Raw genomic sequence first — 21,653 nt, forward strand, 5'->3', positions numbered from 1 at the left:
CTCGGCTTCTGCTGAATGGGTAGACGCCATCTCGATACCACAAAGGAGAGGGTAAAAGGTCGAAACCAACAATCGACCCACGAAAAGAGGTGATCTGGGCCATCTCTTCTCGCCCAAGTCTCCCCAATATACCTCTTCACCTGTCTCTCCCGCATCTCCCATATCGTCACTCTCCTTGCTGGTCCTCCAAGTCTACAACCCGTCATTCTGCCGACACTCCCAACCCCAACCCTAGCATCCCGTCGTGTCTCTCACCGTATACAACACACACGCCCCCCTTCTATTACGCTTCAAACGCCCCCCTAGAAGCATGGTGTAAGTCCAAACGTCGCATAGCTCGACCGCCGCACCCACCTGTCACCGTTTCCACCACACCCGTTTGCACCCTCTTTCACCCTTACTACCAACAAAATGGCAGATGTGCTTTCAACTCCTCGGCCACGGCGGTCAACCTCTTCGTCTGGGGGCAACTCTGCCCATTCGGCCATGGAACGAAGAGCAAGCCATGAAACAGACGGAGGGCCAGATTCCGTAGGCTCTGCTGGCAGTCATGCGAGCAGGAAGCGCGCTGCTTCTATCGACATTGACGAAGCGAATAGCTCCAGAGGGAGGGACTTTGGCTTGGAAACCGGCCCAATGGATGGCGATGGCGGCAAGGACTACATATGTCTCTGCACGCCCGCCCTCAAGGTCCCAAGGCCTCGCAACGGTGAGTCTCACGTCCTTTGCTCTCTCCTCGTCAGGATGTGTCGACGATCTTCGTCGCAGACATAGTCTGAGATGGTCAGCTCGGCACGTTGCTCTTTGTTGGATGATTCAAACAGGCGGCCATACACCTGTGTAGCACGCGTTGACTGACATTCATGTTCTTTGATAGCCTTCATTCTATACAGACAGCACCACCAGGCCCAGGTAATTGCTCACCACCCAGGTCTTTCCAACCCAGAGATATCCAAGATCATAGGAGAGCAGTGGAGAGTACAAGCCGAGGACGTGAAGGAGAGTTGGAAGAAACTCGCAGAAGAAGAGAAGATCCGACACCAACGACAATACCCGGACTACCGGTACCAGCCTCGGCGAGGTGGCAGACCAGGGAGCCGGCCGGGCTCATCTTCTGGAGGTGATTCAGGGCGGTGTTCCAAGTGCGGAGGCAGGTTCATCGCAACGCCAAGAACACCGTCAACACCATTCGGAACACCAACCGCGGCAAAATCAAGTATGCCTCTCCACCACCAGAGAGATCTGCGAGGCGGCGATGGCGACGACCTTCGACATGCTTTGCCCGGCGGGAAGCAACCGTACCCCTACCAATCCGGCAATCTGCGAGACGTGGAAGAAGAATACGAGTCCATGTCGCCGTCTCCTGAACTTAAACGGCGCCGGTTCAACGCAGTGGGCCATTACCAGGCAGTTCCATCACCAGGGCCATACACAGGGCACCCCCTTTCTAGGCAACCCAGATCGTCCCTAACCATGCCGCCGACGCCGCCAGTCGCGGGGTACGGACCGTTGCCCGGTCCATCGGCACTTGCAAGGACTGGGCACGGTAACATGGCGCCCCCTCCACGACCGCACCATCCATACGCAGGTGGCCGCGGTTCAGCTTTTGACGAGAGTCTTCGCTTGCCGCCGTTGCAGACTCAGACATCCCCCCCGCTCAACAGAGAAGGCGAAGCGAACGACCGTCCCAGTGCCCATCCGGCTACTGGCCTGGGGATCATGAACCCGCGAGATAGCTATGCCCAAAGTCTCGAAGCGATGGTCATGACGATACCCTTCTTGAGTAAGCTAAAAGTGTTGCAAAAGATCAGTCCGACATTGGCTCCGCCAGGGCCAACCAGCCCGGATATTGAAACTCGTGGAGCAGTCATTGCCGTAGAGGGGGCCGACCCTAGGCAGTTGGAGCAGGTTGGAACAGCCATACACCGATCTCTGCTCAGCTTGAGCGAGATCCACCTGGAGACCTGGAGCGAGGAACCGAGCGCAACACTGCCAGTCCTGTCAGGGGAAGAAGACGCAAAGATGAATGATACCGCGTCTGTCGGCAGTAGCAGGAAGAGCAGCCAGTCACAACCAAGCCTACAGGCTTCGGAGCTGTTCTCCAATTACATGCAGACCATGATGAAGTGGCACGAAAAGTCGAGGCAGATTGTCAAGCACATATCCACCAGGCCGGGGTTCGGACCGGATGGACCTCCACTTGTGAGACGATCATCGGACGGGGAGGCTGTTGGATCAAGACACAACTCGATGTCGGCGTCCAACACCATGAAGACGCCCATTGCTTTGCTTCCTGCGGGGTTCAGTTTGACCATCTCAGACAAGTATGCTTGCATGATACCCATCTCCGATTCATACGCCCCTGTCGATCACTGGCAATGGATGTCGACTCTGTGGAGGGGAATCATTGGGCCGGATCTCGTCATCTACGTCAAAGCCGTGGCAGAGGACGAGGTCACCCGGGGAGGCGCTGTAGAGTTCAGAGGCCCCGGTGTGATGCTAGTCAGAATTGCGCAAAACAAATCGCTGGACGAAAAGACCGAACGGCGAATCTCGTTTGAGGTGGTGGAATGGATTCGAGGATGCAGTTACCAGGAGGGTTTCGGACGAGGTTGATGTGGCTACGGAAGTAGACTTAATACTGTGATTTCTCGGGCGGGATGCATGTAGGCTTTGGCCAGATCTGCAGGTTGTGGATTGAAACAGCCTCTTGCTTTTTCCTGACATAGCGTAGGCGTAAATAGGAAAACCATGAGCATATTTGAGTTGAGTTGACTCTGACTTGTTAGCGTTTGCGCCCTCGTCGGCATGCCGTACGAGGTCAAACAGTGATGAGTGAACAGTCTCCATCTTGTTGGCCGAGTGTCGGTTTGACATGCAAGGCCGCGGCTCGGATTGGGCTTCTGGTCCAAATGCGCAACGAAAGGTTTGCAATGTGCGTTGAGTTGGGGCAACGAGACAATGTCTCTGTTGGGTCCTTGGAAGTCGTCTGCTTTGTGCTGGGTTTGTGTCGTTGTTGGTTGCATTGTTTGTATTAGTCCCAAGCTTGATATGCATTTGTGCAGACTTATGCCATCTGCGAAGGTCTCCCCTCCCTCCCTATCACTATGGGCCCTGGAATGCAATATAGAGATAGGCCAATCAGGCACGGGCTTTGACTGACATCACCCCAGACTAAACCCCCTGCCGTCCTAGTTCCAGGTACAGCAACCGCTGCAAGCTCCAGACCTCAGCGCGTTTATCCGGGCAGACGCGCATCAAGCAACCCCTAAGTGACGTCTAAACACGACGCATCATACCGACTACGCATCACTCACCATCACGACCGGGCCTCACCAATTGGCCAACGCCCACGCCCACCGACCGCAACAACGAACATGGTTATCTCCCAGTGAAGAAAGTTGCGAAACAATGTCGGACCTAGCAGTTGGGCAGACGGTGCGTCTGTCAGATAATCGGACCGGCATCGTGCGCTACGTCGGCACCACGCACTTTGCCGGCGGCGACTGGGTGGGCATCGAGCTCGAGGATGACGGCGGCAAGAACGATGGCAGCGTTCAGGGCGAGAGGTACTTTGACTGTGCCATGGGTCACGGCATGTTTGTGCGTCCGACGACTTTGGTCATCCTCGCCCAGGCGCCCACGGCGGCGGCGAAGCCAGCTCGCAAGCCTAGCCGGCCGAGCAGCTTCAACCCGGGCTCCGGGAGAGCTGCCAGCGATACGTCTTTGACGAAGAGGATGAGTCTCAATGCTCCGAGTCCAAGTCCGGGACCTAAGGGGTCTCGACCTTCGAGCATACTGAGGGTAAGTCTGGCGATGTCTATCTGTGGAGGGCATGGGACAGCAAGGAGTAACCTCGTGCGCAGTCTCCGACCAAATCACCCACAAAACAGCTTGGTTCGGCCACATCGAGCGGCGCGCCAACACGAACTACAACACCCTCAAATACACGCACATCCGCTGTCGGGACGAAGCCAAGACCGGGTGTGGCAGCTGCCCGCACATCCATGGGGCCTCCGCCAATGCCTGCATCCAGAGTGACGCGGCAGCCCGCTGCGTCTTCAGCCCCGACAAGGCCGACAAGTGCGAGGCCAACGAGCGGGCGGCTTTCCATATCTGGGCGAACGCCCGGTTCCGTGAGAAGACCCTCGGCAGACTTGGGAGCTGCGAAGAACGTCGCGGACAGCGGGGATGATGGAGGTACTATCTCGCCCTCCAAGGACGGAGAGATTAGTCCCGTGAGGGCAAGGACAAAGGCCCTAGAAAAGCTTACCTCGGGCTCGTCGGCGGCAACTACGCCCACGAGTGCCACGAAACCAGCAACCGCAACGACCGCCCGTTCTGCATCAAATGCCGCGGCTGCTAATAGGGAAATCGAAGACCTCAAGGCCAAGCTCAAGGTGCTCGAGAGAAAGAGATTGGAAGATAGAGAAAAGCTGAAGCAACTGGACCAGGTCCAAGGCGAACGGGATAGATTTGAGTCCATTATACAAAAGCTGCAGGCCAAGTACCAGCCGCAGCAGAGTGAGAATAATGAGCTGCGTAAGCAGCTGAAGGAAGCGGAGGAGAGGTTTGAATCGATCGAGTCCATGCAAATGGAGCACGAGACGGCCCTGGAGCTGGCGACATTGGACCGGGAGATGGCCGAAGAGACGGCGGAGGTGCTCAAGGTCGAACTCGAGGCCCTGAAGCAAAAATCAGAAGAGCTTGAGCTCGAGGTCGAGATTCTTCGCGAGGAGAACGCAGAGTTCGGCCAGGGCATGACGGCGGATGAACGGGCCAGCACTGGATGGCTGCAAATGGAGAGGACCAACGAGCGGCTGCGCGAGGCCCTGCTGCGATTGCGGGACCTGACGCAGCAACAAGAGGAGGAGCTCAAGGACCAGATCAAGACTCTGGAGGATGACCTGCATGAATTTGGTGTGGTCAAGGAGCAGTTTGACGCGGCAAAGGACAAGCTGGCCCAGTCCGAGGCAGCCGTCGAGGACCTCCGACAGCAGCTGGACAACGCTCTAGGTGCCGAGGATATGATCGAGGACCTCACCGAGCGCAACATGAGCATGTCTGAGCAGATTGAAGAGCTCAAGGCCGTCATTGAAGACCTCGAGAACCTGAAGGAGATCAACGACGAGCTGGAAATCAACCACGTCCAGAACGAAAAGGAAATGCAGGAGGAGCTTGACTTCAGAGACAGCGTGATTGCAGAGCAGGCCCGGCGAGCAGGCGAGCAAGAGGAGGCGTTGGAAGACATGGAGTACACCTTGTCCCGATTCAGGGGCTTGGTGACCAGCCTGCAGAGCGATCTCGAGGACATGCGTGCATCGCATGCCGTCACCGAGACGGAGTCCGAGCAGCTCAACAGCAAGTCCCGCGCCATGATGGACTTGAACATGAAGCTCCAGATCTCCGCCTCCAAGGCCCAGGTTAAGACCATCGACCTTGAACTGCGACGCCTGGAGGCCCAAGAAGCTGAGCAGCACTTAGAGATCGTCAAGATGTTCCTCCCCGACACTTACAAGGAGGACCAAGACTCAGTGCTCGCTCTGCTGAGATTCAGGAGACTGGCCTTCAAGGCAGAGCTGTTGCAATCATTCATCAAGGAGCGCGTCAACGGCCAACCTCACCCGGGCCACGAGGACGACATCTTTGCCGCCTGCGATGCTATTGATAAGCTTACGTGGGTCGCTTCCATGTGCGAGCGCTTCACCAGTGCCATCAGCCACTGCTCGATTGAGCAGTTCCAGCGATTCCAGAATGCTCTTTTCGAGCTGGAACCTGTGGAGCGGGCATTGAATGGATGGATTGATGGCCTGCGACGAGATGATCTCAAGGAACAGAAGTGTGCGGACGAACTTCAGCGCACGATCGCGCTCATGTCCCACCTCGCCGAGGTCCACCTTACGAATGACCTGCCCGACTTCGCCGAGGACACGTACATGCAGACTGTTGTCATGCAGAGCCATCTGGAATCTGCTGCTGCCACGTTTGTCGCGATGAGGGGCATGGTCCAGGGAGTTGTGCCCGCCGAATCCGATGACGACGAGATGGCGCAGCACTTTAGCAAGAAGTCGGAGTTCGTTGTCAGCCAGACCCGTAGCGCCAAGGTCATTGCTGGTAAGGCTGTCCGGGCCCTTCAGGATCTCAAGTCCAGGTCGCTGGCGCTCCCGCAGGAGACCAAGGAGTCCTTCGAGCAATGCCTGGATGCCACCCGCCAGCTTACTGCCTTGGCCCGCGAGATTGGTTTGGACTTGCACACCCTCCTGCACGAGGAGGGCCGCGCCGAATCCTACTCGTACCGCGAGATTCAAGACACAATCTCGAAGGCTACTACCAAGGTCACCATGTCGAGCGAGTCTGACCTGTTCTCCACATACTTGTCAAGACTTCGTACCCTTACCAGCCAGATCTCGGACTTGGCTGCGCTCAGCTCGGACCTGTCGCAGACGCAGGAGTTTGAGGTCAGCCCCGCCCCCTGGAAGCTTCGCTCCCAGGAACTCAAGGCGATCAAGACGATCCCGGTCGACGCGGAGGAGGACCTGCGCCGCCTCAAGGAGGAGCACAACGAGGCCCGCAGGGCGATTGCGCAGCGTGACGAGAACCTTAGCACGGCCAACCTCAAGATCGAGACCCTCGAATCGAGGATGAAGGACGCCAACGCCAAGGCCTCCCGCATCGAGGATCTCGAGGCACAAATCGAGGCGGCCAAGCAAAAGGCTGCTAGCCTGATGGAGGATATCGACAAGCAGGACCGTGAGCTCAAGACCTTGGAGACGGACCGTGACAAGTGGAAGAAGATTGCAGGCGATAGCAAGGCTTTTGCCGACGGTGCTGGTGCAGCGGGTGCCAAGGCCGGCCAGGAACGGGCAGTGGCCACAGCACGCGAGATGGATGCCCTCAAGAGCGACATCGCGAGTCTGCAGGCTGCCGTGCGGTACCTCCGCGAGGACAACAGACGCGCAAGGACGACGGAACAGCACAACTACGACTGGCTGGCGGAGCCGCTGACGAAGCCTCCGTCCGTCGTGGAGCAGCGTCGCGCGCTCGTCGTGGCGGAGGGCAAGGACGTACTTAGCGAGCTGGTCAAGTTCACGACGTCGGCGAAGGTGTACGACCTCGCGGCCCTGCCCGAGGACAAGCTCGCATGGAAGCCGGCGCGCAGCACGCCGCAGTATCACGCGGCGAAGCAGAGGGAGGATCTCGCGGCGTGGAAGAGCTGGCGGGACTCGGTGCTCAAGAAGTCAGAGGTGGTCCTGGGACGCAAGGACGCCGCGGCGGATAAGAGGCAGACGATGAAGAAGGTGGCGGCCCGGTTGCAGATTCGTCTTCCGGACGAGGATGGCAAGATGGTGCCTGGCGGCGGGCGGGATGTGCAGATTGTGGGATCGCGCGAGTGGGAGGGAATGCAGGGCCGCCTGGCGGCTGTATGATTACCATGCAAAACGATGCTCTGTGGTAGTAGGACTAGTGGCTGCTAGATACCCCCTCCTCCAGCCTTCATGTGCAGCATCTAATTTCTTTTTCTTCGTCTTCCTCCTCGGGTCATGTTTGTACGGTCCCGGTTTTTTTTTTTTGTGCCTCGTCCGTGACATCTTCATGATTTCGTCCAGAAACACCGTGATTTTGTTTTTGCCAATAGCAGCATGCATCTAGCAACGAGACAAGGTTCTTCCTTCCCCTTTGCCCACACGCACGGGAGTCGGGATAATTTCACAAAACCACAACCCCTTTCCCCCCTCCCCCCCCTCCTTTCGTCCCTAGCCACTGATCAAGTGACAGCGACGCTTTCCGTCATCATTCCCCAATCCTCCTCACCAAAATCAGGCCTTGCCCTTGCCCTTCTTCTTCTTTCCGGCCTTCTCCTCGGCCGCCCCGCCGGCCTGCTGCCCCATCAACGCCGCCATGGGGTCGCCGCCGCCCTGCATCTCCTTCATCATGTCCTTGAAGAGGTTCTCGCTCACGCCGCCGCCGGTCATGGCGGGGCTGATGTACGGCAGCAGCTCGCCCATCTTCCAGCCGCGCGGCACGGCGGGCCTCGGCCAGGGCTTGCTGGGGTCGGCCGCCGGGGCGCCCTGCACGCGCGCCTTGAGCGCGGCGCTGTCCTCCGTCGTCGGGTTCTGCTGCAGGTGCCGCGCGACGAGCACGTACAGGTGGTGCTTGTTCTTGATCTCGGGCATGCCGTGGGGCCGCTGGTTCGGCGAGGCCTTGCCGCCGTCGCGGCCCTGGTCGGCCTCGCCGCCGAACCGCAGCCGGATCTTGACGCGGCCCGGGTTGGCCCAGTCCTTGGGGTGGAACTTTGCCGGCTCGAAGAGCGTGGGCAGGCGCAGGCCGGCGCAGGCGTTGACGATCTCCCGCGCGATGGGGTTCTGCACCGCCAGGGACTTGGGCACGCGGCGGCCCTCGGCGCGGGTGCGGCGGGCGTCGAAGTAGACGGGGTACAGGCACTGGAAGTCGGCGTACTGCTTGGGGTCGTTCGTGGTCTGGAACTCGGAGCCGCTGGCGCCGGGGCGCGGCGCCGCTGTCGAGGGGATGTTGGCCGGGTTGATCTGTGAGGCTCGCGCCGCCGCCGCCGCCGCCGCGTTGGGCCGGGGCTCCACGCGGCGCATGATGTCGTTGTCGGCGAAGTCGTCAATGTCGCCCTCGGAGGGGTCCGAGGCCTCGAGGTCGCTGTCCTCGACTTCTTCTATGCGTGGGTGCGACATTGCGTCCGGTTTCTGCGGTCTGGGCGTTTGACCTGGTGTGTACAGTTCCAATTGGGGTGGGAGAGAGAGAGAGAGAGAGAGTCGAGGTGTCGTGGGAATCGTCGTCGTTCGTCGTTGTCGTCGTTGTCGTCGTCGTTTGCGGCGAACCTGACAGTTGGGGCGTGGGGAGGTTTGGGCGGGCAACGTGAGGTGAGGATACAGTTGTCGATTGAGAGGAGGCTCTACTAGTCTCCTCTGGGATTTTGGCAGAGATGTGTGGGGTTGGGAAACGAAGGTTCGTGGTGGGGGTGCCGAGTGGCGCGGCAGCGGGGGTCCACCGGCCAGACAGGGTTCGCAGGGCAGCTAAAGGCGGGAAGCTCGACAGACGTCACACCCGGGAGCGTATGCGTTGAAAGATGGGACGGTTCTCATGTCGTACGAAATGCATCAGACAAGCATTAGAAAAGTAAGCAAGTAGCCTCAGTAGAGATTGTCCCACATGCTACACTTCTATGACTGGCTGTAAGCAGTCCAGGTATACACATTGTCTCTTTAAAAGCAACCCTCAACTTCCTCCCCACGTTGTGCCATGCGTGAACGGACAAGCATCATTTTACTGTCCCGTGTTCCGAACTGCTTGTTTCCCAACAGTCTCAATGATTTCTCTAATTCTCGTTTATCTTTGCATTCTTGAACTTCGTGCCAGGTGGATGGTCCGAAACTTTAAACTTGCAATACGGATGCGTGCAGATGTTACCAGTCACACTGGGACACTGCGTGGGCGGCCAGTCAGCAACGAGCTCTCACAACAATGGACGGCCCAGCAACTTACGTGATGTCCATAGATGCAGTTTTCCACATCACACTCCTGACCACTGGTACAGGGGTTGAGACGAGTCAAATGAGCTATGGCGCTGATCTCCTCCGTGTTGGGCTTATACTTGTGTTCAAAGCAGCATTCGTCCCCCTTTGCACAGGGTCCGCGGAGGTAGTGGTTATTGCATAATTTGTCTCTTCCCGTCCGTTTCTTAATGTTATCCAGAGCGGTTTGGTTAATGGGAATGGGAGGATCAAGCCCGCGCGGCCCAGGGCTCCATGCAGGAGCTTGGGGCTTTGTCTGAGTGGCCTGGCGAACTGGAAGGTTGATGTTTTTGTTGGCTAGAGGGGTGGTGATTACCGGCGGGGGCGTGACTTTGGCGGTAACACCGGCCCACGAAGACGTCGGCGCCGAAGACGAAGCCGGTGAGGATACGGCCAACGGAGGCGACGAAGCCGTCGTTGCTGGCGACTTGACATACGCCGCCTCAGCACCTCGATCACCATTTCGGTCAACAAGCTTCTGATTTCGGAAGAGGCCGGGCAGAGGGTCGAGGATGTGGACGTTGGTGTTTTTGAGCTCTCTGGCTGTCGCGACACCCTCTATAATGCTAATTCTCGCACGCGTGTCCGTATCTTGGAGGATTTCGTCAAGAAACGGAGCATAACCCGCATCGTGAGAGATGCCAAGCAAAATCTGTCTGCAATTATAATTTCGCAAATGCCAACGGGTAGCCTCTAGAGCACGGTCAAGTCAGCTATCCATCAAAATGGCGTCGAAAGCCGGCTGCTCTGTTGGCCGTGTGACCAGCAGGAGGGAGCGGGCGCCAGCCTGATTGCATGGCAGCTTACCTTTGATTTTTGAATCGGCACGCTCCTTACCGTGACCAACGTCGATGAAATCAAACGAAGCCTTGGCCTGGGTGAAACCTAATGAAAATTCCTTGAGGTCGACCTCGCTATCCAAGCAACCATCTCTGCGCATGGCGCGTCCGAGACCCGACAGGTTGACGCACACTTTGGCGACAATCTCAACCTCACCCGACTGGCTGCCCACATATTCGGCGACGGCGGATCGTAGGGCGTAGGCAGCTTGTTTGCCGCCCTCGATGCCCTGTCTAATAAAATTTTCTTGAAACTAGTAAGGCCGGGCTCGAGTCAGCATTCCGCGAAAGACTTAACGAGGAGTAGGAGGGGAGCGTACAATGAGGCCATCGCCATCAATCAAAATCAAGACGTAAGGATTGCGGTTCTGCGAGGTTCAGCCACTCCGAATGCAAAAGGACAAGCTGCTTCGCAGCAGGCGGTGCCGCGTTCTACCTTGATGTAGTTATTATCATAATCAAGCTCCTGCAGCACCTGCTGCATCTCTCTTCTGGAAGCCGTGGCATGCTCGAGGTCGAGCTTTGTGTTGCGCAGCTCCTGCTTCAGGATCTGGTTTTCATCGCCATATTGGCTTTGCAGCTCTTTGCAATATATCAAAAGGTCCTGCAGCAATGCGAAAACAGATAAGGTTAGTTTGATGTGAAATCCCCCGCAGGGCTCTTAACCTTGTTTAGAGGGGTATATTGGGTTTGGCAGGAAATAACGGTTCATTGTGTTTAATGCATATGGGAATGGGACGGACGCAATGAAGCGGGAATGGACAAACGGCCACAGTGCCGTAGCATCATCACCAGCAGCACCGCGACGCACCAGTCGTGACAGCTGTGGTGGGCCTGGAACTGGGGGAAGGGGGGCTTTGTCGTGGTACGCTGGGGAAAACGGAGCTTTGGTCTCTCTGCAGACGCAGACAACAGGAAGGGCCTGAAGCTTAATGGCAATGGGAAAGGGGGACCAAAAAAAAAGGGAAAAAGCGGAAAGCGAACCCACCTTAATCAGCTGGTCGCTGGCACTCTGATAACCTTGTAACGTCTGATATCGTCCGACAAATTCCATAATCTCAGTGTTCAAGGCCATTTTAGCTGCTCTTTCCTTCGGTGTCCCAGAACCGATCGCAGAGGGGAAGGCGACACTGGGAGAGAAAGGGAAGGAGTTCAACGGGGACTGGCTGCTCGTACGTAGGTACGGAGGAAGAACAGGGGTCGAGTTTGTGTTGTTGGCAGAGGTGGCCCTGGTTGTTGTCGTGTGGATGGTGGTAGGCATCTTGGGCTGGCTGGGCCGGACAGCTGCCGCGCGATAAAGGAATAGCGGAAAATAATAATAATCGAGGCGAATATGCTCCTAGTGCGTCAAATTGAGATGCAAGAAGTCGACTGAAGACTGACTGCAGCTTCTATTGGCGCCAAGGTGCAGGCGAGAAGACAAAGGCACAGTGCCTGTTTCTCTGTGCTCGTGCTTCGTGAGTTGTGTAGTGTGTGTGTGTGTGTGTGTGTGTGTCCAGCCGCCTAGGCAGATTGTGCCTGCTGTTGATATTGTCGCTGCAAAGTGCGCCTTGCCTATGTGAAAGGTTGTGGTGGTTGTGAAATGTATTGCTCAGGCTTGTGCAAAAGGCAGGTGGATTGGGCAGGTGGGCAGGCGCAATAGGAAAAGTTTGTGGCTGACCCTTACACCAAGGCTTTGTGCCAGCTGCAGTGGGAAAAAGTCGTGCAGCGAGCTAATGTAATAATTGACGAGAGAGACGGAGAGGTGCAGCAATGATAGGATGACACCTGACCAGCACACCTGTCGATCGGCGATGGATAAGGTAAAAAAGCTGGGAAGGTAGGCTTGCGGTTGGGAAGACGTCAAGATGGTCGGTCAGGCAAGGTAAGGTAAGGTACCTGGAGCTAAGGTAAGGTAAGGCAAGGTAAGGCAAGGTAAGGCAGGGTAAGGCAAGGTAAGGGCAAGGTGTGGTGTATGAATGGATGGATGGATGGATGCAATGCAAAACCCAGCAAAACGACGCCAGGCCAAGCAAAGCGACAAGAGATTTGGGGGGAGGGGGGACGTGTTTATGACGGGATGGGATGATGTATGTCTGAAGCTGGGACGAAGGTGGAAGTCAACGAACGGTGGATGCCCGGGAGATTAAAAGGGCAGCTTCGATGATGATCCGTTGGTTGGCTTCTCGACTTTCCAGACGTCTGCGGATTTATATAGGAAGAGTAGCCACGGATCTGCGGTCCAACAGCAAACGGGGGTTGGTTTAATGGTGCCCGTTTTCTGTTTCCCGATTATGTCCAACAGGAGCGGTGAAGCAGGATCCTGTCTCTTGTCCAGGTCTTGTCTGCTGGGTCCCGGGCCGGAAAACAGTGACGTGGGTAAACTTGATGAACCAGAGCTTCGGGGGAGCAGAAAAAATTGACACGGAAAAAAAAAGAAGAGCGGAAAGAATAAAGGAAAAAGCAAGTGCCCGATGAGATGTTTGGCACGCCACGACGCGTTGGCTGGCGTAAATTGATTTTTTTTTGGTTCCGTGCTTGGTTTATACCCCGGAAAAAAAAATTATCAAAACTGACAAAAATTTTGCCCACCTTCGTCTCAGTTGCATAGATACGACATTGACTTCGTCGCCGGTACCTTTTGGCTAAGGCACCCGCTCATTTACGGTGTTCCGGATTACTTGTTCTTAAAATTAAACTATGAATTCACGCAACTTCAAGTTGAATAACAGGAAGCTAGCTCATGGGTATATTTGGTTGTAAAAGCAAGTTTTTTCTTCTTCAAATTTACGTTCCCAGTATGTAAACCTATCCTCTCCGTACCTTACACGTAGCTACAGTAGTCGTAGTTATGTGCTGACTGAATTGTCCTGGATGGCATTTGAGATGCTTCCTCCATCTCCGCTGGCGCTAAACCCATGTCGCCTGCCCCACATGTTGGAGATCCCCCGTCTGCCTCTGACTGGCCTCCATCGCGACAGGGGGAGGCCCTCCAGCGGTAAATCACCTGTGAGAACGCACTCCAATTCAACCCACCAATAAATGCAGCCAATGGCAACACTACAAAGGCATGTGCTCAGCCGCCGCCACAAAGCGAACCCTTTGCTTGTGCAGTCTCCCCTTGTCTGCAACTGCAAGTAGAACAACTTGCCGTTTGCTGTCGGGTCGGTCGAGCTCTTCTTCACTCTTCCAGGGGTTTCCCCAAGCTAGACGAGCGAGGCCGAATCAAATATTCCTATTTGTCTCTTGTTTCTGTCCGGTTCAAACATCTTTCCTCAGTCTTCCATATGGGGGGGGTTCAAACGGATGTCGGGTCGTACTGGTTTAGCAAGTTCCACACGCTGTCATTCCCAAAATCTCCTTCAAACGTCGTTCCTGCTGCTGGCGGAGGCGGGGTCGCCGCTCCCCATACCGGTAAAGACCCGTCTTCTGGTATTCCGTTCAGATCGTGGTATATGAGGTCTCCCATTGGGAATAGCGGCGCAATCGATGTGAAGTCCCAGCTGTTCGGTATGGTCCATTCCGAGTGTGATGATGGTAGAGGGTACGACGATGAATCCGGTGCTGTTGGCAGTGATGTCGGGGTCGCCACTGTGCTGCTCTTACTCGCCGGGGTATCCGCCGTCGCCGCTGTCGCCGTCGATACTGACCCGCGGCCGGAGAGACTGCTGCTGCTCTCTGTTGTCGATGCCGGTGTCTGAGATGCCAGGCTCGACAGGCTCGGTGGTGGCGCCGGGTTTCCTACCGCTTTCTTAAACTTAGCAAAAATCGCCTGCAGGACACCTTTCGCCGCCTTCGCCAGAGGATTCCTCTCTTGCATTGCCTCGAACCTCTCCGTTGTCCAGTGGAAGTGCTGCATGGCGCTGCCGGCCATCTCCAAGTTCTCCTTGGGAAACAAGATGTATATCGATGCCATGAGCACCACAGCATCGAAGCTACCGAAGAACAGCGAGAAACTAGCCATGGTTGTTAGCTTCATGCCGAATCCTTCGGCTATGAGACTTACTTCCGCCACGAGCCAGCGTCGAGGCCTTGAAATGTGAGCATCTGACGGTGTAGCATCTCGATACTCGCCTTGAGTGCTTCTGTCCGGCTTTTTTGTCTGTTGAAGATGTACGGTCTGTGTAGCGCCATCAGGTTGAACAGACTCATCTGCGGCAGATAGAAGCGTACAGACTGAAGCCAGTAGCAAGACGGATCATCGTCCCACCTTCTATCTGGATTCTCCAGACGGAAATAGGCAGGCGTTATTTCGTCCAGTTCCAGGCACATTTGGTGTACCCGTTCAACCTTGGAATAGTCTTTCGGGCACGGCCCGTCTTGTTCCAACTCAAGAATCTCACGCATCGGGCCCACGAGCTTGAATGCCCATATGCCCCTGGTCAACGGCGTTGGGGGGTCCTTTTCATCGTCCCTTGGCGCAACGGGCGTCTTGCGACGATCTTTTGGTGGAGGCGCATCGATCGGTAAACTTGGTGGAAGTATACGCCAGTCTATGCTGCCAGGGCGTCCCAGCACAAGCGCACAGTGTATGTCCCTGTCCGGTATCAGTTGAGTCATGTCCTGCTCTCCTTGAATCTGGGTAACTGCCTACCATGTCATCAGAACCATGTATAACTTTCGTCTCCTCTGAATCAGCCACATGTTCTCCAGCACATCTTCGGTTGTATCACTGGTAGGCTGCGGATCCAGGCTATCGCGATGCATGCCAATCTCTTGGGCATCTCGAATAGCGCTGCCAATGGCGTGCCACTGCGACCTTAGTTAGTTTCTACAACCTGTCGTTGCGCACATGAGCGACCTACCGATTCAGTGACCTTGGCCATGTACTTGAGAAACGCGGCTCGAAGAAAATCAGCTTGAACCGTCGTGAGTGTTATCTGTCGTTTGCCTAATAACGACAGTATGCCCACACCAGATTCGCTGTAGTCTGCGGCAAGGTCCTCGAAGGTCATGTTCCCGGCGTACTTTAGGTGCTCGTAAAACTCATGCGACCCTTCAGGCAAAATCAACAAGGCCGTCGCCAAGACCTGGAAAAGCAGGGCGGGAAAGACCCTCAGATCGGGCGAGAGGCCTTGTGGTCCCGAGTTGGAGAGCACATTGAAAGGAATGTTGTTCCATTCTGCAAATTGTTGCATGAAGAGGTCCTCCTCGAGGGCATAGTATTGGTGGTTGAACTCGCGGAAGTAGACTTCGATGAGCTTTTCGATGTAACCCTTCGCCGGTAGTTGTCTGATCAAAGACTTGTACCGTTCCTTCGTTGCGAATTGGTCCTCGATATGGGCTGCGCCACTTAGGTGCGACAGTGACCCGTCGCCGTTTGCGCTTTCAATCTTCCTCATCAGACCGAGTGTAGACGCCCCGGCATGGGAGTAGCCCCAATTCGCGGCCGCATTGGAAAGGCTCTGGATCTGCGTCGAGGTTCCCTCCTCGGACTCGGCCTTGCGATGTTCCTTAGCTGTGGGCGCGCCCGTTTCGTACTTGCAAGCGTCCTGTTTGTTGCGTGACTTGCAGTTGGCGCATGGAAGGTCTCGATCGCACTGCGCGAGGCAAGTCAGTTACCCTTGGCGACCTGGACATGAAGCGGTGTTGAATGGGGGCGCCAACCTTCTGTTTCCGTCGATGGCATTCAGTGCAAGATATTACGACTCGCCTGCGCTTCTTGGGGGGCGGCCGAGCGTCTTCTGTCTGGGTCTGGGTCGGGCTCTGGTTCTGTCCATCCTGCGCCGGCGGCAGTTTTTCGGAGCTGTCACGGCGATCGTCGGCCATGGTCGGCCGTGTTCGTTGGCGGGATCCTCTTTGGGTGTGCGTGGTGAAGACAGTGTCGTTGTGTCTGCGGGAAGGGCGGTACGACTTCCTCGAGTGGTCAGCTTCGTCGCCTCGGGCCTGTCGGTATGGACCGTCAGATGTTCGATTCGCAAACGGTGACGGTCGAGGTCTCGCAGGCTCGGGGTTTGGTTGATCCAGTCGAAAGTGTCTAGGCAAGTGCGCGCAGGCAGGCGCAACGCCAGGGAAGGGGAAAAAAAGACGGCACCCTCAGTTTCGATCGATGTTCGTTGGGGTGGTGGTCGTTGAGGTGGATGATTACGGAAGCAAAGGTGGGAAAATCAAGTAGCAGGACCCGCCGCGAACAAATCTCAGTGACACTGGACTGGAGCAGGGCTAGCTCGTACTGCAGGGCGCAGAAGCAGCAACAAGCAGTAACAGGTAGCAGGGAACAATAATAGCAAGAGCTGGGAAGAGGAAGGCATGCGTATCCATACATACACCAGGGCCCAAAGTGGCAGGCGCTCTCACTGCGTTGCGCTACGCTACGGCAAGGCATGTGGTCGGTCGACGGTGGGGCCGGGAGCTGGTCTACCTCTTACCCTTTGCAGGAAGGGTATCCCAAGAGCTCGGGGCAAAAACTCGTCAAAGACGATCCTTAAACCCCGCAAGGCAGTCCCGGCACATTTGACAGACACGGCAGCATTCAGATGCTGACGACACCGACGAACAACGGCCCGACCAAAATCACGCATCAATGCTCCGAAAAGAGCTAGTTGCTATTTTCGATTGGCCCTTTTTATTTTTATTTTTATTTATTTATTTATTGGGTTTCCTTTATTTTATTCCTGGCATACATGCAGCTGTGCTAGCCGTAGCTTTGCCGTTCAGCAGCTTCGCCGACATCGATTCCCCTCTCAGCCTCCTAGCAAACTTAGAACCGGCCGCCTTTTTTCTGATTGAGCATTGCCACACAGACATTGCAGGTCAAGGCGGCTAGGCTTCCGCAACGTTCGCGTTCGCCTACGAGAGTCCCGAGGTGGAGGAGGATACGCACGAGAAAGGGTAGGGCCGGCAGGGCGCCGACAGGGCCCGCACGCACGCACGCCGAAAATGCCATGTTACCTACCCACGGCCATGCCTCGTGGACTCGTCGCACCAATGCCTTCGGAGTCGTCTGGAAGTCAGGACGACTGCGCACGCCTGGCTGTCCCTGTTGTGCGCTTGCGGCAACGTTGCTGTGCTAGACTTTAAAGTTCTGCGTCTTGGGGGAGGGGATAGCCTTCTTGAATCTCGTGGCTTCTCGAGAACATGCTGCATTCCGGGGAACCTCGCCCACCAGACCTTCGCCTCCGATCAGAGTTGGAGCTTGTTATATCCTTCGGCCGTGTTACCGTTGCCCATTACCCCGTACCCCATGGTTTCTGCCAAATATTTGTCTCTCCTCTTCCCTGGTTTAACCTGTCTGTGCCATGCTTCGTCGAACCATGCTAGGATGACGCATACCGTACGCTATGTTGTGAACCTACCCGCCTTCAGCTTGTCCGGGTCGGGTCCAGATTGCGATCAACGGCGACCCAGGCACATGGTTTGAATTGCCGATCACTGACGCCATCCTTGTCCGAGGAAAGGACGAGCCTCAGTGAATCGCGGCCCTTGATGGACGGTCGGCCGCCCGCGATCCAGAGCGTCTGCAGAAGAACTGGAGATCGAGCGAAGATAGTAGATGTTGCAGAGACGGTTAATTCGGTGATATATCAACTGGCGAATATCCACTCGCGTGCCCTATATCTGTAAAACCCAGTTCATCGTCAACGCCGGCCCTCTTTTTTGTACCGAGCCCGCCCCGGATCACCGAGCCCCGTCTAAGAATCCGCCCAAGTGCCGAGTCCTGCCCCCATTTCTTTACGACATGAACATCATGACAAACCGATATGCGTAAACCAGCGGCAGTATGCTTGCAAGCAAGACCCAAAGCCCCTGGCGTCGATACGACCAGAAAACAACACGGAAAAACACGCCCGGGTATTGATTTGGTGTGATTGAAGAGTCGCCTACGCTACTCGCGAGAGATACGCCTTCCAGGCCTTCCTGCGGTATCTCTCAGCCTCCGATTGGGGATCGCCCGCCTTCAGAATACCGCGTCCAACGATGACTATGTCAGTACCACAGAGCTCGACTAGCTTTTGGGGCGTGTTGTACTGCTGTCCCTTGCCGTCTCCCGCAACCCCGCCATTTTCCTCGTCACCTTCCGGAGGCAGCTGGCAACCAGGAGTCATGTGGATAAAGGAGTCGTCCGATTCGGTGTTGAGGCTCTCCTGGGACACAAAGCCCATGACAAAGCCTTTGTTCTCCCTGGCGGCTTCGACGCAGGCCTGGGTGTACTCCTTGTTCATAAAGTTGCCAGCACTCGACATCTGCGCCAAGATGAGAAGGCCACGGTCCATGGGGGCCTCTTCGATACCGGCGTACAATACTTCGTCGGAGCTGTGGGATTCATTTCTCGGGAACCGTGGAGAAGGGGCCGGCTCGAAATGCTGGGTCAAGGTTGTGATGGAGACGATGCTACCCTTGCGTCCATTGATGTCGGCTGGTCGTCCTGCGCCCATTGCATGGTGTTGGCCATCTCCGTTGCTGGCGTCCTCCTCGTACTCATCGAAGCTCTCTGACCTCGGCGTTCCGACCGTGACTGACGTCTTCACCTCATAAGGGTACCGTTCCCGCCACCGCGCCGCAGCCTCGGCGAGAGCTGTGACAGCGGCCTTGCCCGGTACCATGTTGACATTGGTAATGTGAGCCCATTCGATTATCCGCGCCGAGCCGGCGACGTACTGCATCTGAACCGTGTTGCCAATGTCACCAAACTTGCGATCTTCAAAAATGAGAAAGCCGTGTTTGCGAGCTAACGCTGAAAGCTTTGCACCGGTGCCTGTCTGGGGGTTGTAGTCCCAGCCGGAGACAATGTCGTGGTGCGTCTTCAGGACAACAATCGACGGGCCGACCTTGTCGGCCAGGTAGAGGAGTTCTCGGGCGGTTGGGACGTCGGCGCTGAGGCAAAGGTTGGACGCTTTCAAGTCCATCAATCGAAGAAGGTAAGCCGTGAGTGGGTGCGACGCCGATTCGGCTCGACTGGCGAAAGTCGCCTTCAATGTACCGTGAGAGGCCATCTTGGCAGATATCTCTGTTCTTTCAACACAACAGCCTAGTGTGCGCGGAGGACGTTAAGCTTGTGCAGGAATTGAACGAGTACACCAACTAGCCCTAGAAGTAGGCCTTTTGACTGCGAGGATAAGATACAAGGGAAGGCCTCTTTGGTCGTGGTGAGGCGGATGGAGGGGGGCCAACAGGACGGGGGTGGAATTGAAGTAACGAGATGACGAGACAGGGGGTTGTTTTTTTGTAAGAGAACACCAGCGGGCGGCGCAATCGTTCAGCTCTGGCCGTTGAGTGCCGTGTGAGCTTGATCTTGACTTGGTCTTGACTTGTTCGATGAGAACGCGACGTGAGGGAGAGACAGACAAGACCCGGTCGGTGGATGAGGCAGAAAGGGAAAGGAAGAGAGGGGGAAGGCTAGGTGGGCTGGACTTTTTTAGTGAAGACTAAAACAGATAATAAGTTAGTGAGGTCGATGTGTGCAATGTGACTGTGGGGGTGCGCTTAAGATTAGATAGACACACTGAGTGCGGCGGGCTAAAAAATTGACGAGGGGGGCATGGAGGGGTTCTGCATGTCCTACCCAGGAGGAGATTGGACGGGAAGGGGGGGCTTTGGGGCGAGGGAACAGGAGCCAACAGAAGCGCATAGATCAAATCCTCCAGTCAATTAAAGGAGGAGTGGCCGACAGGAACAATAGGGGAAGCGGGATCAGAGGCCCTTGGATATGGCACGGCATTGATGAAATACATCAAGGGCACCTCCGCCAGTAATTTGGGCAAAGCCGGGGCCTCCGCCCCTTGTCCCTCTGTTTTGCTCGCACTCTTGTTCACTTTCGCAGTCCGTCTGCCATTTCATTCTGCTCTCTGGTTGGTACGTTTTGGGATCGGATTCGGAGTGGCCAGGGACACCGCCGTTCTTGGCCGGGCTGGACGATCCCGACGCCTTTCCTTCGGTACCCTGAATGGACTAAGGTAAGGCGTGTTGGTGCGGGCTAATTAAAACAGGAGGCATGCCGACCTTCCATGTGGCATCCCGGCAAGCGGACCAGTCCTTGTTGCCCTCCAATCCAAGAGGCTTCTGCCAAGCAGACAGGTGTGCTTCTTTGCCGACGGTTAGTGAAGCGAAATGAATCAATCCAGGACCGACTACAATTCACATCACACCACCTCACCGTTGTGGCGCAGAAAGTTGAGGGACGAGCGAAAATAATTGCACCGGCGCGCTCCATAAGAGCCCACACGGAGCGAGATCGAGCTGTAGCATCCCTTAAAGGCAGAATACCTGAGTCGATCTCCAAAGGCAAAAATGGCATGGGCAACCAGATGAGATGGGCTCGAACCTACCCACCCTGCTGCACGTTTCTGGAAACAGGCCAAAGGTCTGGCAAAAAGTATTTTTTTCTTTCCTCGTCCGGACCCTGCAAGTGTGACGTGTAACCCTGGCGGCAAGGGGTCCGATGCCGTTGGAACATTGACCGGCGACGGCGAGTTAGCAACCCTCAGTGTGCATTATAACACAGCCCGCAACTGAAGTTGTAGACCGGAGGCCATCCACCGACCGACTGCACCAATCCTATGTCTGCGGTTGTGCCGGCGTTACAGTGAGCTGCGCTGCGATTCGCTCCAATCCGAATCGTCCGGTTGGTCGGTTGCCAAAGAATGGAGAATTGACGGGGTGAGGGCGAAAGCATGCCAGGCCTGGAAGGTAGACCATCTACACTGCTAGGTGTGAGAGAGAATCGAGGGTCGAAGGCAGATAGAAGGTCAGCCGAGCTAGATTGGTGATCCAGTGGCTGGGTGACTGAGCACGTGTTTGACCGCAGCCGTCAAAACTCGACGCCGGATGCAGCAACAAGTGCCTTGTGGAGTGTGGCTACCCGCCTTTTGAACCACAAAACGGTGAAGGCTGGGCCCGGGAGCTGTGGCCGTCGCATACCAGGGCAACATGGCTTCATAACCCGGTCGAGTTGAGGCGGGCGGTTATGAAATGTCGTACCCGCCCCCGGATCTTATCGGCCAGCTAAGGTCCTCTCATGCCATATTTCGAGGAATAGACGGGAAGTCCGATGAGCCAAAGAACAGTGTGTGCTCTTTCCCCGCAGCCATGCTTCCTCTTACTTTGGGAGGAAGGGGGGGGGCTGTGGTCCATTTCCCTTCCGTAGCCAGGCTTAACGGCTTATGCCGATAGCAAGGCAGCAAGGCGGAGGTATGGTTGATGACGGACACATTCTCGAAATCGATGTCAAACCAAGGTCTCGAAATTGCGAGGAAGACAAGACTGGAAACCCAGCCTTAAAACATGTGCCTGGCTGTTGTAGTTTTCTCGGGCAGGCATGGACCGTAAAACGTGAGAGGCCGAACAGAGCCCGCATGAC

At 56.0% G+C, this 21,653-nt stretch overlaps 6 protein-coding genes across 6 annotated transcripts; 2 read left to right on the forward strand and 4 right to left on the reverse strand.

The window, feature by feature from the left end:
- Positions 1 to 310: 310 nt before the first annotated feature.
- EsH8_II_000874 (HMG-box domain-containing protein) lies at positions 311 to 2,616 on the forward strand (the record flags this gene model as incomplete). The annotated part of the gene is made up of 3 exons (XM_083264172.1): positions 311 to 315; positions 549 to 709; positions 878 to 2,616. The coding sequence occupies 3 exons, from the start codon at positions 311 to 313 to the stop codon at positions 2,614 to 2,616; spliced, it is 1,905 nt and encodes a 634-aa protein (XP_083121494.1).
- Positions 2,617 to 3,411: 795 nt separating this feature from the next.
- Positions 3,412 to 7,427, forward strand: EsH8_II_000875 (dynein associated protein-domain-containing protein; the record flags this gene model as incomplete). Its single annotated transcript, XM_083264173.1, has 2 exons — positions 3,412 to 3,804; positions 3,867 to 7,427. 2 exons carry the CDS (start codon positions 3,412 to 3,414, stop codon positions 7,425 to 7,427), a joined length of 3,954 nt encoding a protein of 1,317 aa, XP_083121495.1.
- Positions 7,428 to 7,817: 390 nt separating this feature from the next.
- EsH8_II_000876 (RNA-binding signal recognition particle subunit SEC65) lies at positions 7,818 to 8,699 on the reverse strand (the record flags this gene model as incomplete). The annotated part of the gene is made up of 1 exon (XM_083264174.1): positions 7,818 to 8,699. One exon carries the CDS (start codon positions 8,697 to 8,699, stop codon positions 7,818 to 7,820), a length of 882 nt encoding a protein of 293 aa, XP_083121496.1.
- A 644-nt stretch (positions 8,700 to 9,343) lies between these two features.
- On the reverse strand, positions 9,344 to 11,639 carry EsH8_II_000877 (uncharacterized protein; the record flags this gene model as incomplete). Its single annotated transcript, XM_083264175.1, has 6 exons — positions 9,344 to 9,451; positions 9,511 to 10,232; positions 10,347 to 10,632; positions 10,699 to 10,746; positions 10,815 to 10,982; positions 11,367 to 11,639. 6 exons carry the CDS (start codon positions 11,637 to 11,639, stop codon positions 9,344 to 9,346), a joined length of 1,605 nt encoding a protein of 534 aa, XP_083121497.1.
- A 2,016-nt stretch (positions 11,640 to 13,655) lies between these two features.
- EsH8_II_000878 (Zn(II)2Cys6 transcription factor) lies at positions 13,656 to 16,126 on the reverse strand (the record flags this gene model as incomplete). The annotated part of the gene is made up of 5 exons (XM_083264176.1): positions 13,656 to 14,313; positions 14,364 to 14,894; positions 14,952 to 15,109; positions 15,163 to 15,897; positions 15,965 to 16,126. The coding sequence occupies 5 exons, from the start codon at positions 16,124 to 16,126 to the stop codon at positions 13,656 to 13,658; spliced, it is 2,244 nt and encodes a 747-aa protein (XP_083121498.1).
- Positions 16,127 to 18,177: 2,051 nt separating this feature from the next.
- On the reverse strand, positions 18,178 to 19,290 carry EsH8_II_000879 (humps family-domain-containing protein; the record flags this gene model as incomplete). Its single annotated transcript, XM_083264177.1, has 1 exon — positions 18,178 to 19,290. One exon carries the CDS (start codon positions 19,288 to 19,290, stop codon positions 18,178 to 18,180), a length of 1,113 nt encoding a protein of 370 aa, XP_083121499.1.
- Positions 19,291 to 21,653: the final 2,363 nt, after the last annotated feature.

This window comes from Colletotrichum jinshuiense, chromosome 2 (genome assembly GCF_051148585.1).
Source record: "Colletotrichum jinshuiense chromosome 2, complete sequence".
NCBI lineage: Eukaryota > Fungi > Ascomycota > Sordariomycetes > Glomerellales > Glomerellaceae > Colletotrichum > Colletotrichum jinshuiense.